A 15,769-nucleotide genomic window follows, 5' to 3' on the forward strand; every position below is an offset into this window, starting at 1 on the left:
CCTTCAAGAACAGATTGCAAAGGCAGCCGACCATAGCGTGGCGGAAACCGTCGCCTCTGGCTTAGGCTGCGGAGCGGGAACCCGATTTTCTGAGTTATGTTTCTGCCTAAACACGCAGAACAAGAGTTAGTGACTGCAAGAGTCGCGCGCGGTGCTATTTCTTGCTAATAAAAGGTCCCCACAGGGACATTTTGCTATGACTGGAGGCGTGGCCAGTCCCCCTGCACGGCTTCCGGGAAGGGGTGGGGATAGGAGGCTTGCCCCGGGGAAGGTCACGCCCGGGGTCCCCAGACCGGGTCTACGCGCGCCCCTGCCCCGCTGCCTCCCGGGAGCGGCCGCGGTCCCCGCTGGCTGCGGAGTGGCAGGTACCCGAGGTCCCGGCGCTGGCAGCCGGGCCATACGCGGGGAGGAGCGAACCGCGGGCCCGGCTGTGGCCGAAGCGCTTCCTGTGCCAGGTTTCCGGCTCCGGGTCCCTGGAGGAGGATCGCGGACCAGAGGCGGAGCCGCCGTCCTGCCGCGACTTTCAGACTCCGACCATGGCCTCCCGCTGGTGGCGGTGGCTGCGCGGCTGCTCCTGGAGGCCGGCGGCGCGGAGCCCCGGGCCCGGCTGCCCCGGCCTTGCGGGACCGCGGGAGCCGCAGGCAGCTGCGGACGCCCACGCGCAGGTGAGGTTGGGAGGCGCGCGCCCGGCGGGGCTCAGAGGTCACGGCTCCAATGACAGCGGCGGGCGGAATGAATGGGAGCAGGGAGCACGTGCATCGCGACGCGGGGGCGCACAGGGTAGCTCCGGGGTGGGACTCCAGAGCGGAGGGGTGCCCGCGGTATGACGGAGCCGAGCGTTGGATTGAAGTAGGGGCGCCCTACACGGGGTTGCAGAAAGCGGTGTCTTGGGCATCCCGGGAGCGTTTGGGGCAGTGGAAAAAGCGGTGGTAGCCGGGTCCTGGGGGAAGCGCGGGAGCGATCAGATTGACTGCTGCGATATGGACAAGGTTAAGCCTGGAGAGCGGCTGCAGCTATTTACTTTCGAGTTAGAGGAAGACAGATCTTGCCTGAAATTTTAGAGTCAAAGGTGCTCAGAGCTGTCTCCGAGAAACGGAGGATCAAATCGGCCTCGGAATAGTCCGAAAAGGTCTTGTGGAGAATGCAGGGCTGGTGCTAGGGTGGACCGGACCTTAGGTGTCCAGCAGTGGCTTCCGGAGGAGAGCATACCTGGATGGGGCTGGAATGGCACTGGAAGGAGAAAGGCCCGAGGCCGTCAGGAGGAGAGAAACCCTGGAGTCCTCTAAAGTCAGAGTCTCAGCGATAGCCCATTCTCTCAGGGTCTCCTCTGCTGCCTTTGGGTTCCAATCTCCTTTTTCTCCACTTCTGGTCAGTTTAGCCCCTGTGAGCCCTTCTGCACTTTGTGATGATTCTCAGTGTGCCATGGGGTAGGCCCATGCTATTAGCATAACCGTACAAAATCTGTGGACTCATTGTTATTTAAGTTTATTTGAATTTAGTACTCTTTAAATTCAGATTTTGTGTCCGTGTTCTCATCAAACATAATTTCCCAGTATGAAATATATAACACTTATAAATATCTACTTTGTACCAAAGTGGATGCATATCACAAATTATCCAAAACGAGGCTTGGGCCAGGTGCAGTGGCTCACACCTGTAATCCCAGCGCTTTGGGAGGCTGAGGTGGAAGAATCGGTTGAGGCCAGGAGTTTGGGACCAACCTAGGCAACATAGCGAGACTCTGTCTCTACAAAATATGGAAAAAAATCACCGGGTGTGGTGGTGCATGCCTGTAGTCCCAGCTACTCAGGAGCCTGAGGGAGGAGGATCGTTCGATTTCAGGAGTTCAAGATTACAGTGAGCTATTTATTATGATAGTGCCAATGCACTCCAGCCTGGGCAACAGTGTGAGACCCTATCTCTAAAAAATCAAAAGCAAAAAAGACATTTGGAGACCAAATGGCAGCTGGGCAACTAGACAAGGCTAGACAGTAAAGAGAACAGAATGGTGGGGGGGGTGAGGGGCACGTGGAAAAAGAGGCTTAAAGGAGGCTTTGCTGGGATCCATTTCAGGACTGTTCTCTCCAGACTTCAGATATTTCTAGTTCCACAGATGAGGCCAGTATTTGAAGAGATGGGTGCATCCACCCTCTTATGCCACTACATGCTTTTTTTTTTTTTTTTTTTTTTTGGACACAGAGTCTCACTCTGTCTCCCAGGCTGGAGTGCAGTGGCGGAATCTGGGCTCACTGCAACCTCCACCTCCCAGGTTCAAGCAATTCTCCTGCCTCAGACTCCCAAGTAGCTGAGATTACAGGCGTACAGCACTAGGCCCAGCTAATTTTTGTATTTTTAGTAGAGATGGGGTTTCACCGTGTTGCCCAGGCTGGTCTGGAACTCCTGACCTCAAGTGATCCACCCCCCTCAGCCTCCCAAAGTGCTGGAATTATAGGCATGAGCCACCACACCTGGCTTGACACTTCTTTTGAAAAAAATTTCATGCCCACCAAGCAACTTTAGCCAGGGAAAGTGTGCTTTTCTGGAGAGAATATGCTTTATGGCCTTCCTGTCTGCCCGAATGATGACAAGGAGGGATTGTGTGGACTCGTGATGCCAAGACCATGTATTTCTGATGTGTGTGTGTCAGTGATGCTTTTCACTGTACGTTAATATGTTAGCATTCTGGTGTCTGCCTCAAGCATGTATGTTTTGGTTTCTTCAGGGCCTGATAGTCCTTGGGGACACAGAACTACAATAACTAAGCCACAGGGACAAATAGCAGCAATAATTAAGCCAAGTCTTGCTCTCCACCAGAGCTCTACTACCTCCTAATGGTTGTACATTCTCCTGACTTCACTAGAAGTGTGAACAAATACTGTAATAGGATAAAAACCAGTGTGCATGTGATCATGCCAAATCACTTCTCAGTATATCTTTGATTTTTTTTTTTTAATTTTTTTTTTTAGGGATGGGGACTTTCTGTGTTGACCAGGTTGGTCTTGAACTCTTGGACTCAAGCAATCCCCCATGCTTGAGGATTGGCACACGGCTATGTCTTTGATTCTTACCTAGCACTTTCTCTTTGGCTGAGTGTGGTGACTCACGCCTGTAATCCCAACACTTTGGGAGGTTGAGACAGGAGCATTGCTTTTGCTCAGGAGTTCGAGACCAGCCTGGGCAACTTAGTGAGACCTCCTGATATGGTTTGGCTCTGTGTCCCCACCCACATCTATCTCAAATTGTAATCCCCAGTTACAACTGGGGGCCAGGGAGGGTCAAGGGAGAGACCAGGTAGAGGTAATTGGATCATGGGGGTGGATTTCCCCATGCTGTTCTCATGATAGGGAGTTCTCACAAGATCTGATGGTTTTATAAATGTTTGGTAGTTCCTCTTGTGTTCATTCTCTCTCCCGCTGCCTTGTGAAGAAGGTGCTTGTTTCTCCTCCTTCCCCATGATTATAAGTTTCTGAGGCCTCCCCAGCCATCCAGAACTGTGAGTCAGTTAAACCTCTTTCCTATAATTATAAATTGCCCAGTCATGGGTAATTTCTTTATAGCAGTGTGAGAACGGACCAATACAGATAATCGGTACCAAAGTAGTCGGCATTGGTATAAGACACCTGAGAATGTGGAAATTACTTTGGAACTGGGTAACAAGCAGAGGTTGGAATAGTTTGGAGGGCTCAGAAGAAGAAAGGAAGATGCAGGAAAGTTTGGAACTTCCTAGAGACTTGTTGAATGGCTTTGACCAAAATGCTGAAAGTGATACGGACAATGAAGTCCAGGCTGAGGTGGTCTCAGATGGAGATGAGGAGCTTCCTGGGAATTGGGCAAAGGTCACTCTTGCTATGCTTTAGCAAAGAGACTGGCGGCATTTTGCCCCACCCTAGAGGTCTGTGGAACTTTGAGCTTTAGAGAGACGATCTGAAATTGGAACTTAAATTTAAAGGGGAAGCAGAGCATAAAAGTTTGGAAAATTTGCAGCCTAAAGATGTGATAGAAAAGAATTTTCTGGGGAGGAATTCAAGCTGGCTGCATAAATTTGCATAAGTAACAAGGAGCCCAATGTTAATAGCCAAGAGAATGGGGAAAATGTCTCCAGGGCACAGCAGAGACCTTCTCTGCAGCCCCTCCCATCACAGGCCAGGAGGCCTAGGAGAGAAAAATGGATTCATGGGCTGGGCCCAGGGCCCTGCTGCGCTGTGCAAGATCAGCCTTGGGACTTGGTGCCCTGCTTCCCAGCTGTAGCCAAAAGGGGCCAAGGTACAGCTTGGGCCATTGCTTCAGAGGGTATAAGCCCCAAGCCTTGGTGGCTTCCATGTGCTGTTGAGCCTGCAGGTGCACAGAAGACAACAATTTGGGAACCTCTGCCTAGATTTCAGAGGATGTATGGAAATGCCTCAGTGCCCAGGCAAAAGTCTGCTGAAGGGGGAGAACCCTCTTAGAGAACCTCTGCTAGGACAGTGCAGAAGGGAAATGTGGGGTTGCTGCCCCCACACAGAGTTCCCGCTGGGGCACTGCCTAATGGAGCTGTGAAAGGAGGGCCACCATCCTCTACACCCCAGCATGGTAGATCCACCAACAGCTTCCACTGTGCACCTGGAAAAGCTGCTGGCACTCAGTGCCAGTCCATGAGAATAGTGGTGGGGGTTGAACCCTGCAAAGCCACAGAGGCAGTGCTACCCAAGTTCTTGGGAGCCCACCCTTTGCATCAGTGTGACCTAGATGTGAGACATGGAGTCAAAGATCACTTTGGAGCTTTCAGTAATGACTGCCCTGCTGGGTTTGGACTTGCATGAGGCCTGTAAGCCCCTTTATTTTGGCCAATTTCTACCATTTGGAATGGGAACGTTTAACTAATGCCTGTACCCCCATTGTATCTTGGATGTAACTAACTTGTTTTTGATTTTACAGGTTCATAGGCGGAAGGGACTTCACTTGTCTCAGGTAAGACTTTGGACTTGGACTTTTGAGTTAAATGCTAGAATGAGTTAAGACTTTCGGAGACTGTTGGGAAGGAATGGTTGGTTTTGAAAAGTGAGGATATGAGATTTGGGAGGAGCAAGGGGCAGAATGATACGGTTGGTTCTGTGTCTCTACCCAAATCTCATCTCGAATTTTAATCCCCATGTGTCAAGGGAGAGCCTGGGTGGAGGCAATTGGATCATGGGGGCAGGTTCCCCCATGCTGTTCTTGTTATAGTGAATTCTTTTGAGATCTGATGGTTTTATAAGTGATTGGTAGTTCCTCCTGTGCTCATTCTCCTTCCTGCTGCCTATTGAAGAAGGTGCCTTGCTTTCCCTTTTCCTTCTGCCATGATTGTAAGTTTCTTGAGGCCTCCCCAGCCGTTTAGAACTGTGAGTCAATTACACCTCTTTCTTTTATAAATTACCCAGTCTTGGGTATTTCTTTATAGCAATATGAAAATGTACTGATACACCTCGTGTCTACTAAAAATTTTAAAAATCAGCTAGGCGTTGTGGCATGTCCCTGTAGTCCCAGCTACTCAGGAGGCTGAGGTGGGAGGATAGCTTGAGCCCAGGAGATTGAGGCTGCAGTGAACTATGATTGCACCACTACACTCCAGCCTGGAAAAATAAAATAAAAGTAAATTCATGAGAGGCAAGGTTGACTTTCAGAGAGTGTATGAGGGAAAGGTAAGGAACAAAATCGGAATTAGAAAATGACTGTTGCCCTTCTCTTTTCATACTTCACTGCCTTTCTGAGCACTTCTAACCTCACATTGGAAAACTGCTCTAAAGTACTTTTAAAGCAGAAAATAGTAGCTTGATTGAATAGATATTGTATTAAATGTATACTGTGTACTAGGCTCTGAGCTAAGAGCTTTATATATGCTCTCTAAATTAATCTCCACCTGTCTCCATGAGTGGGTATTATCAGAAAGATGTCACAAAGTAACACAAATGTTGAGATTTGAATCGAGATCTGTCTTCCAAAGTCCATGCTACTAATAAATTTTAGGCCACTTGGTGGTAAAAAGCGCCCCCTGTACTAATTAGCTATGTAATTTTAATCCTTCAACCCAGATTAGAGTTCTCTAACTGAATAACTAAAAAGTTATTCAGTTAGAATAGTTCAGTTAGTTATTATAACTAATCATAGTTATTTGGTCAAGTGCAGTGACTCACACCTGTAATTCCAGCACTTGGGGAGGCCATGGCAGGAGGATCACTTTTGCTCAGGATTTCTACTAATAATAACTATTACTAGAGACCTGATAATAATTATGAAGTCTCTTACTGAAGAACTTTTACTCTTCCATTAAGATGCCCTTATTCATAAGTATTGTAATAAAATACTGAACTCATATGAATTAATTACCCAGGTAGACTGAAAGACATAGGTTGTCATATAAAGCATGAGGAAGGATTGTCACTTTGTTTTCTTGTTACATGGTAATTGCCTGGGACATCATGAAAGTTCTTACTGGTTTAATGAATACGTAATGCTGCCAGGGAAAGAATGAAACTCAGACCAACTACTTTGACTGCTCCTGGCAAAGTCAACCTTCATTGTCATTGTAATATGGCTAGAGCGATACATGTTCATTAGAGAAGAATCAGAAAATATCTGCCAAAAGAAGGAATAAAACAAAACACCCCCATAATCCAATTCATTCCAGAATAACTACTTTTAACACCCTGGTTTATGTGCTTTCAAACTCTGTTCTCCCATGTGTAATATCAAAATGTCCTGAGGTGGGTTCGTTTTTTTTTTGACAATATTTATCCAAAAGTACCATTTCCAAAGTATGTTGAGGAACAAGAACTTAAAATAGACAGTGTTTGTATAAATATAAATTCCTTCCTTGCTATTGAAATCTTTTTCCTCTGACCAATCTTAGTTAAATGGAAGGAAATTGTTTTAAAACTACTTTTCAGGTCTGGAAAGATAGATATGAATATGGAAATTGACTTTCTTTGGGGGAAGGGAGGGACTGAAGATGGTTTTTATTTTCTCCTTTTTTCTTATTTATGTTTTCTGCAATGACAAGTATTTTGTAATAACAAAAGGAAACTTTTAAAATTATTCTTTCTCTAAAGTTTGCAATCTGCCTATAAATGGGTGATTAGAAGATAAAGATTATAATTATGGGGGTGTTATCATCTAATGTTACAGTTTTTCAGGAATATTCTTATAAATTTCTTGATATTTTTATTTTATAGATACCCTATATAAATCTTGTGAAGCATTTAACATCTGCCTGTCCAAATGTATATAGTATATCACGGTAAGTTTACAGTCCATACTGCAACTACCAAAATTATCCATTTTTAAATTTGTTGTTATTAAAAAATTTTTTTTGTAGTGATGGGGAGCTCACTATGTTGCCCAGGCTGGTCTTGAACTGCTGGCCTCAAGCGATCCTCCCACCTTCAGCTTCCCAAAGTGCTGGGATTGCAGACATAAGCATCCGGCCTAAAATTATTAATTATATTGCCTGTAAATTTCTATTCTAAATTGTAGATCTCTGCCTATTCAAAAAACAGGAATGTAATAAAGTTTGAGCTCAACGCAGAACACAATGAACATAGTTCAGTTTATCTTTGAATTTGTGGGTTCTCAAGGTCGTAGTTATAAAAATTATCTATTGATCTGTCATTTAGCAAGAACAGAATTCTGTATGTTTTTCCAAATTATAATGACCTTTTCAGATTCATGATTAATTTCTAGCAAGTATTTGGGCTGAATTTTCCATATCTGAGTCTACTAAATATATATGTATATAAAACTTACTTAGAAAATGAAGTCATGTGCATTTTTGCGTGTCCCAGGTTTCATCACACAACCCCGGACAGTAAAACACACAGTGGTGAAAAATACACCGATCCTTTCAAACTCGGTTGGAGAGACTTGAAAGGTCTGTATGAGGACATTAGAAAGGTGAGTTTTTTATTCTGCTGTGATGTAATGTTTTAGCTTACCAAAACTTACTAAAATTTTATTTTATTATTATAATAATTTTTTTTTTTTTGAGATGGAGTTTCACTGTGTTGCCCAGGCTTGAGTACAGTGGTACAATCTAAGCTCACTGCAACCCTTACCTCCAGGGTCCATGCAATTCTCCTGCCTCAGCCTCAGTAGCTGAGAGTATAGGCGTGCACCATCACGCCTGGGTAGTTTTTGTATTTTTAGTGGAGATGGGGATTTGCCATGTTGGCCAGGCTGGTCTTGAACGCCTGACCTCAGGTGACCTACCCGCCTTGGCCTTCCAAAGTGCTGGGATTACAAAAAAACAATGCAGGTTTTCAGATCTGTACAATGCAGTTTGCAGTCTTGATTCATGTATGGTCAAGTTTCAAATGTTTCTTGAGCAAGAACCACATGTGACCCAGTGCCAGGCAATATGTATTAATATCCATAAAGAGGTTATGGCAGGATTGTGAACCTGAAGAAAAAAAATGGTCCAGGTAGCTCATGCTTGTCCAGTGAGTTATCCCACCTTTCCTCTTAAAACCCACCACCTCCCAGTGACTCCAGCTGTCTCTTCCTTATCTAATTCTGAATGTCATTGCCAGTCTGCCCCAAATATGGCTTTCTTCATTCAACTCTTTTTCCTGAAAACTTTCAGTTGTTCCCAACCTCACGTGGTTGGGCACGGTGGCTCGTGCCTGTAATCCCACCAATTTAGGAGGCCAAAGCAAGAGGATTGCTTAAGCCCAGGAATTTGAGGCTGCAGTGAGCCATGATCCCGCCATTGCACTCCAGCCTGAGTGACAGAGCAAGACATTTTTTCTGTCTTTAGAAAAAAATTGGCTGGGCACGGCGGCTCACACCTATAATCCTAGCACTTTGGGAGGCTGGGATCACTTGAGGTCAGGAGTTCAAGTGCCTGGCCAACATGGTGAAACTCTATCTCTACTAAAAATACAAAAATTAGCTGGGGGTGGTGGCATGCGCCTGTAATCCCAGCTACTTGGGAGGCTGAAGCAGGAGAATTGCTTGAACCCAGGAGGCGGAAACTCCATCTCTACTAAAAATACAAAAATTAGCTGGGGGTGGTGGCATGCGCCTGTAATCCCAGCTACTGGGGGGGGGGGCAGAAGCAGAAGAATTGCTTGAACCCAGGAAGTGGAGGTTGCAGTGAGTTGAGATCCCGCCACTGCACTCCAGCCTGGGTGACAGAGCGAGACTCCACCTCAAAAAATAAACAAATACATAAATAAATAAAAGAATAAAATGCTTCCCAGAAATGTCTGTATGCCCCCCCCCCAGCTTGCTCACCCTATACAAGTCCCCACTTTTCTCCTTTCCTCCTCAAGTCCCCAGTACACTGACGACTGTCATATTCTGATGACAACACTTCCTGTTTCATAGACAGTAGGGGCTGTGGAAGAAGAACTCCTTCAGCTCCTGTTCTGTTGCAATTGGCCAGCTTGCCTGCGCCTTCTCTGGCGATTGCCTGCTCTCCTCCCACCCATGGAAGTCATGTCCCTTCCCTCTCTAGGGGCAGTCCCTTAGCCACTTCCCCAGTTCCTTAGGAACTTCCCCAGACATGGTCTCTCCCTCTGTCTACAAACTTTCATTGGCATGTTCTCTTCTATATCCATTGGGTGTTCAGTTTCTTCACCTGCATTTTTAAAAGGCCCATCCACTGACCCAGTGCTTCACTCCCTCCCTTCCGTCACAGAATCCCCTGCCTTCTGCCTCTCTCCAGTGCCTTCAGGTTCCCCCCACTATTGCACTGGGCCCCCCTTTCCAGCCTCTCCTCTGAAGCTGGTTTTGCTTGGGTCACTGATAGCTTCCCTGTGCTCAATCCAATGGATGTGTTACCAGCAGCAAATCTGTACAGGTTTGCAGCAACCTCAGTTCTTGCCTCCTCAGAAGAAAAAAATCGACTGAGGGGCCTAAGGCAGAAGGAGAGACTGGAGGCGAGTTTTAGAGCAGGAGAGAAAAGTGTAAAGCAGGAAGGGAAGGAAGTAAAGTACACTTGGAAGAGGGCCAAGCTGGTGACCTGAGAAATCAAGTGTGTGGTTTGAGGTTGGAATTTGGGTTTTAGATGTTGGCATACTTCCAGGGACTTGCATCCGGTCTCTCCGGATTCTTCTCTTGGGATGGGCTGCCCGCATGCGCAGTGACCCGCCAGTGTTTCTGAGGGGAGCATGCTCAGTGTGGGTACCGGAGTTTTGCGCATGCTCACTTGAGGCAGTCTTCCCCTACCAGTCCCAGTGTTCCTAGAAGGACATATACCAGTTAAGCTCTGCCATTTTGCCTCTTAGTGTTGAGCCGACTCACCCAACTCCTGAGATCTTATTGGGAAGCTGATCACCAGTTTCAGGTTTTTCTATCGAGAGACTGCCGTCCCTTGGCATCAGCTGTTACCAATTAGTATTTTAGAGACAGTTAACAACTGCCTGACCATCACCTGATGGTCACCTGACCTTCCTGTTGTGGGTGGGGGAGCCCCCTCCTGCCCTGCTCATACCTGACTAGCTGCCTACTGTAGCAGACGCTTCCTGGTTTTCTGACCATTGAGCACTATTGACTGTAAGTCCTCCTTGAAACATGGTTCCCTTCACGCTGCACTTTCTTCCTCCTCCTTGTCCTGAGAATGTTCTTCAGTTTATCACCTCCACCTCGCTTCCTTTCATTCTGCCATTCCCTCGGGTTCCATGGGCCCCCTCCTCTCTCTATTCTTTATATACCCGTGTCCATGCTTATGTCTCCCAAATAATATCACTACTCCAGGTTGAATCACATCTCCCACACCCAGGTAGCTAACTGCTCACCGGGAACGCCATGGGGCGGCGGTGAGGGTCTCAGACTTAACTCAGCTGAGACTCTACTTTTCCCCCACGAGTTGTTTGTTCTGCTGTTTTCCTGTTGCTTGGAGAATCTGGGAAGAACCCAGGACTTGTCCGTCTCCTTGCCCTCCATGTGCTTCTAGTCTGCCCTTTGTCAGTCCCCACTGCCACAGGCCAGGCAATTCCATGCCCCTAGTCCTTTGGTTTGTGCTCTTCTCCTTCCTGTCTCAGCTTCCAAGGGGACGGCTTACCTGGGTGACAGCACCGCACCCATCACACTGTGTTGTGTCAAAGGCAGTGATTGTTTTACTTCTTCCCATCTAGACCCTGAGCTCCTTGTAGGCAAGGCTTGTCTTACCTTTTTGGCCTCTGTGTCTGTTACAGTGCCTGGCACTAAGTCGGTAATTTGCTGAATTAACGATGGGCCCACTTTGTTGTGTTCACCTGTGCTGGGCTGAGGGTTCATTGGCTCCCACTGCGTCCGGGGGATAAACTCTGACTTATTCAAGCATGTCCTGGAGTGGCAGATACAAGCGACACGTACCTGTCAGCTGGAAGGCTCTCGCCCTCTTTGTGAGTCAGAACCCTGTTTAGGTTCTGATCCCACATTAAAGCCCATCTCCTCCATGAAATACTCGGTTTTTCTAGCCTGCACTGATCTCTTCCTTCCCTGAACTTTTAATGTGTTTAATGTATAGTATTGTTCATGCTACCACTGGATTCATCATTGATTGTTTCATATTTGCGAAATGTTTCTCTCTCCAGTTCAATTGTAGGCTCCTTATAATCAGACAGCCCATGCCTTATATGGGCTCTATGCACTTACATGGGCCTCTATGAACCCTCAAAATGTCTTTTGCCAAATAAAGGCCAAGCCACATGGACTGAGCCCTGCTTCTTCTGCTTGGCTGTGACCTTACCATCTTCCTGCCCCTCATAAACAGCTTTGCCCTGAGGAGTTTGAGGCTGCAGTGAGTTACGATCATGCCACTGCCCTGAGGCCTGGGTGACAGAGCAAGACCTTGTCTCTAAAAAATTAAAAAATTTAAACAACGTTGCCACCCTACCCAGAACACCGACACCCCCGACCTGCTTCACAGGCTCCGGACGGCCACTGGCTTCCACCTTCCCCATCTTTCTCCTCCCACCTCCATCTTTCAAGCTGCGAACCAGCCCCTGTTCCTTTCACTGTCTGGCTGTCGGTGAGCCCAGAGACCCTTAGCCACCTAGTGCTTTCTTCCCTCTCCTGCTGTCTCTTGGAGTCTTCTGGTGTCTGATGCTATCAGCAGGAGCAGGTGGCAGTATCTGTTCTAGCACTCAGGCCACTTGGGGCTGATCCAGGCGTTGTTTATGTTCTAGCCTGCAGGACAGCCAGGTGGATGGCCCTGCAGCGTGGGAGCCTTGCCCACGGAGTGTTGAATTTCTCAATTGAAATGAATACACTTAAATCAAACCAAAGTTTTGTAGTAGAAATCTTGGCCAGCCACGGTGGCTCATGCCTATAATCCCAACACTTTGGGAGGCTGAGGCGGGTGTATCACCTGACGTCAGGAGTTTGAGACCAGCCTGGCCAACATGTTGAAACCCTGTCTCTACTAAAAATACAAAAAATTAGGCATTGTGGCGGATAATCCCAGCTACTTGGGAGGCTGAGGCAGGAGAATCGCATGAACCCGGCAGGCGGAGGTTGCAGTGAACTGAGATCATGCCATTGTACTCCAGTCTGGGCAACAAGAGCGAAACTCCATCTCAAAAAAAAAAGAATCCTGATGGCTTTCTGTGCAGTTTTGATGCCATTGTGACACAGAGAAACTTTATTTCAGGAACTGCTTATATCAACATCAGAACTTAAGGAAATGTCTGAGTACTACTTTGATGGAAAAGGGAAAGCCTTTCGACCAATTATTGTGGCGCTAATGGCCCGAGCATGCAATATTCATCATAACAACTCCCGGTGAGCTCTTCTGTTCATTCCTTTTTTGTTTTTATATTTGGGAAGTCTTTCTTCCCAAGGTTACTGTTTCTTTCCCATTTAAGAATTAGCATATACCTGCTGGGCGCGGTGGCTCACGCCTATAATCCCAGCATTTTGGGAGGCTGAGGTGGGCAGATCATGAGATCAGGAGTTTGAGACCAGCCTGGCCAACATGGTGAGATCCCACCTCTACTGAAAATACAAAAAAAAAAATTAGCCGGGCGTGGTGGCGGGTGCCTGTAATCCCAGCTACTTGGGAGGCTGAGACAGGAGAATCGTTTGAACCTGGGAGGCAGAGGTTGCAGTGAGCCGAGATCACACCATTACTCTCCAGCCTGGGCGACAGAGTGAGAGACTCTTGTCTTAAAAAAAAAAAAAAAGTAACATGTACCTAAAAATTCACTTTGTGATGTTTAGATTCTGACTTTAAGTCACTAAAGTCACTCTGGAATCTAGTCTGGCATCTTTTTTTTAAAAGATCTTTTAATGTTCATGGAAGAAAAACTTTAACTGCAAATTAACATTTTTTAAAAATTTCAGAGCCAAATTTGGTTTTCTTGTTAGGAAGCAAACAATGTAATACTAGGACAGGTGAATACATTTAATCATCATACACAGGGAACAAAGATTGATTGCTCTAAAGTGATAAGTGCACCATTATACTGGGCAACAAACGTACACACTGGGGTGGCAGCCTTCTGTGACCTTCTGAATTGCACAGAAGCGAAATCATCTTTAAAGAAGACATTTTGAGCCTGGATGAGGTGGCTTATACCTGTAATCTCAGCACTTTGGGAGGCCATGGCAGGAGGATCGCTTGAGCCCAGGAGTTTAAGACCAGCCTGAGTATCACAGCAAGACCCTGTCTCTACGAAAATTTTAAATTAGCCAGGCATGGTGACATATGCCTATAGTCCCAGCTACTCGGGAGGCTGAGGCAGGAGGATTGCTTGCGTGCAGGAGTTGGAGGCTGCAGTGAGCCGTGCTTGCACCAGTACACTCCAGCCTGGGTGACAGAGCAAGACGCTGTCTCCAAAAAGAAAGACTTTTTTTGGCTATTGGTCCTCAACTCTTACATTTTGAATATATATAAAAGTTGTAAATATTTTAAAAACCTGCAATGTTTCAATGTAAAGGAAATCTTAAAAGGTAAAAGTCTTTCCCTCGTATCTCGCCTAGCAATCGCCTCCTTCTCTCTTCCCGTCCATTCTGTATTTGGTCATTCAAGACATTAACATATAATTTTGTGTTCAGCTTTGTTTACTTACCATTGTATTTTAAACTCTTTCGCACATTGCTGAAATGTCTTTGTTATTAGGCCAGGTGTGGTGGCTCACACCTGTAGTCCCAGCACTTTGGGAGGCCAAGGCCAAGATCACTTGAGGTCAGAATTCAAGACCAGTCTGGCCAATGTGGTGAAACCCGTCTCTACTAAAAATACAAACATTAGCTGGGCGTGATAGTGCATGCCTGTAATCCCAGCTACTCGGGAGGCTGAGGCAGAAGAATTGCTTGAACCTGGGAGGCGGAGGTTGCAGTGAGCTGAGATTGCACCACTGCACTCTAGCCTGGGCAACAGAGCAAGACTCAAAAAAACAACAACAAGAAAAGTATAGGAGTTGATTCCTTCGCAGACAGAATCAGCCTCATCCTGGCATGGAGGGTGCTGAAGAAGGTGCACACACCACGGTCACAAGCCCTGCAGCCCTCTTGCTCTCACTGAGGTTCTTGTGCTTAACCTTGCACTCATGCATGAAATGATGACCATCTGCTCATCAAAATCTCCACCTTAGTGAGTGTCCCTTACCGTAGACTGTACTTCAAAGATCGATTTTAATAGTGATTACAGACATATCCAAAGTGCCGTCTCCTAGGTGAAAGACAAAACCATGTCCTTTGGTAGCAACCTTCTTGCCTAACAGCAGCAGCAGTGGCTGGCTCAGTGACGCAGAACACACACAGAAACCAGGAATGGTTCTAGAGCTGTTAGTGGCCTGACCTTTGGAATCACTGGAGCCAGTCAGTGCTAAATGACTGTTTTGTTACAGTCTTTCCAGGGATAAGCTTTGGTAATTTCCTTAGTTTTTATAGTGCTATAAAAGTTACCTCCTCTGAATACAGGATTGTTATCACACCTGGACTCTCAACCTGTCAATCTAATGTGAAAACTGTATCTTACAATTTGACCCTCTAAACATCTAGTTCAGCTTTGAAAACTGGACTAATGTAATTCAATGCCATTGACTATTTGCAAAATTGGTATCAACAGATCTCAGTGCAGCACAATTTGGGTAGTCTGTTATCCTGATTGCTGGCAATGATATTCACTTCCTCGAGCTAAAAGAGTTTCACACAGGAATGGATGGTGCCAAGATCCAGGTGCCGTTGATAAGTGTCTTCAGTGAGGCTGCCGAGCAGGCTAGGTTTGGCTTGTCTGAGAAACATGCAGACACCATAACTGGGCTGCATTCATTGGGTGAAGCAATTTTATAGAAATCCATTTATCATAAAGCTTTTACTTTTTTTGAGACAGAGTCTCACCCAGACTGGAGTGCAGTGGTGCGATCTCAGCTCACTGCAGCCTCCACCTCCTGGGTTCAAGCAATTCTCCTGCCTCAGCCTCCTGAGTAGCTGTGATTATAGGCGTGTGCCACCACGACTGGCTAATTTTGTATTTTTAGTCGAGACGGGGTTTCACCATGTTGGCCAGGCTGGTCTCAAACTCCTGACCTCAGGTGATCTGCCCTCATCGGCCTCCCAAAGTGCTGAGATTACAGGCATGAGCCACTGTGCCTAGCCCATAAAGCTCTTTTTTGATCTGGGTTCTTTAATAAAATGAGCTTGCGTTTTGCTGAGCTCTGTTGCAAGTTAGGTTTTCCAGGAGGCAGACTCTGAGATGAAGTTTAAAGGACAGGATGTTTATTTGGGATTATCCCTTGGGATTACTGACACCTGAGCCCGGGGGGAGAGGAAACAGGACTGGGAAGCAGGAGAAGCTGAGCTGCAATCAACAGCCTGAAACGCCCTC

General features: G+C 46.6%; 1 protein-coding gene across 6 annotated transcripts in view; it reads left to right on the plus strand.

The window, feature by feature from the left end:
* The first annotated feature begins 493 nt into the window (after positions 1 to 493).
* The window catches only part of PDSS1 (decaprenyl diphosphate synthase subunit 1), a 50,719-nt gene continuing 35,443 nt past the window's right edge, over positions 494 to 15,769 (plus strand). For 3 of the 6 annotated variants that reach the window (XR_013397972.1, XR_003719197.2, XM_001102166.5), the window contains exons 1-5: positions 494 to 665; positions 4,915 to 4,947; positions 7,188 to 7,252; positions 7,797 to 7,905; positions 12,590 to 12,720. Coding sequence is in view for 3 of the 6 variants with exons in the window: in XM_001102166.5 (XP_001102166.2) it covers positions 537 to 665; positions 4,915 to 4,947; positions 7,188 to 7,252; positions 7,797 to 7,905; positions 12,590 to 12,720 (467 nt within the window). In the remaining 3 variants the exon portion in view is untranslated. Of the gene's footprint in view, positions 781 to 4,780; positions 4,805 to 4,914; positions 4,948 to 7,187; positions 7,253 to 7,796; positions 7,906 to 12,589; positions 12,721 to 15,769 lie in introns of those variants that run through there. The other 3 variants (XM_077946032.1, XM_077946033.1, XM_028826087.2) reach the window with 3 other exon arrangements.

The sequence above is a fragment of the Macaca mulatta genome, chromosome 9 (assembly GCF_049350105.2).
Source record: "Macaca mulatta isolate MMU2019108-1 chromosome 9, T2T-MMU8v2.0, whole genome shotgun sequence".
Classification (NCBI taxonomy): Eukaryota; Metazoa; Chordata; class Mammalia; order Primates; family Cercopithecidae; genus Macaca; species Macaca mulatta.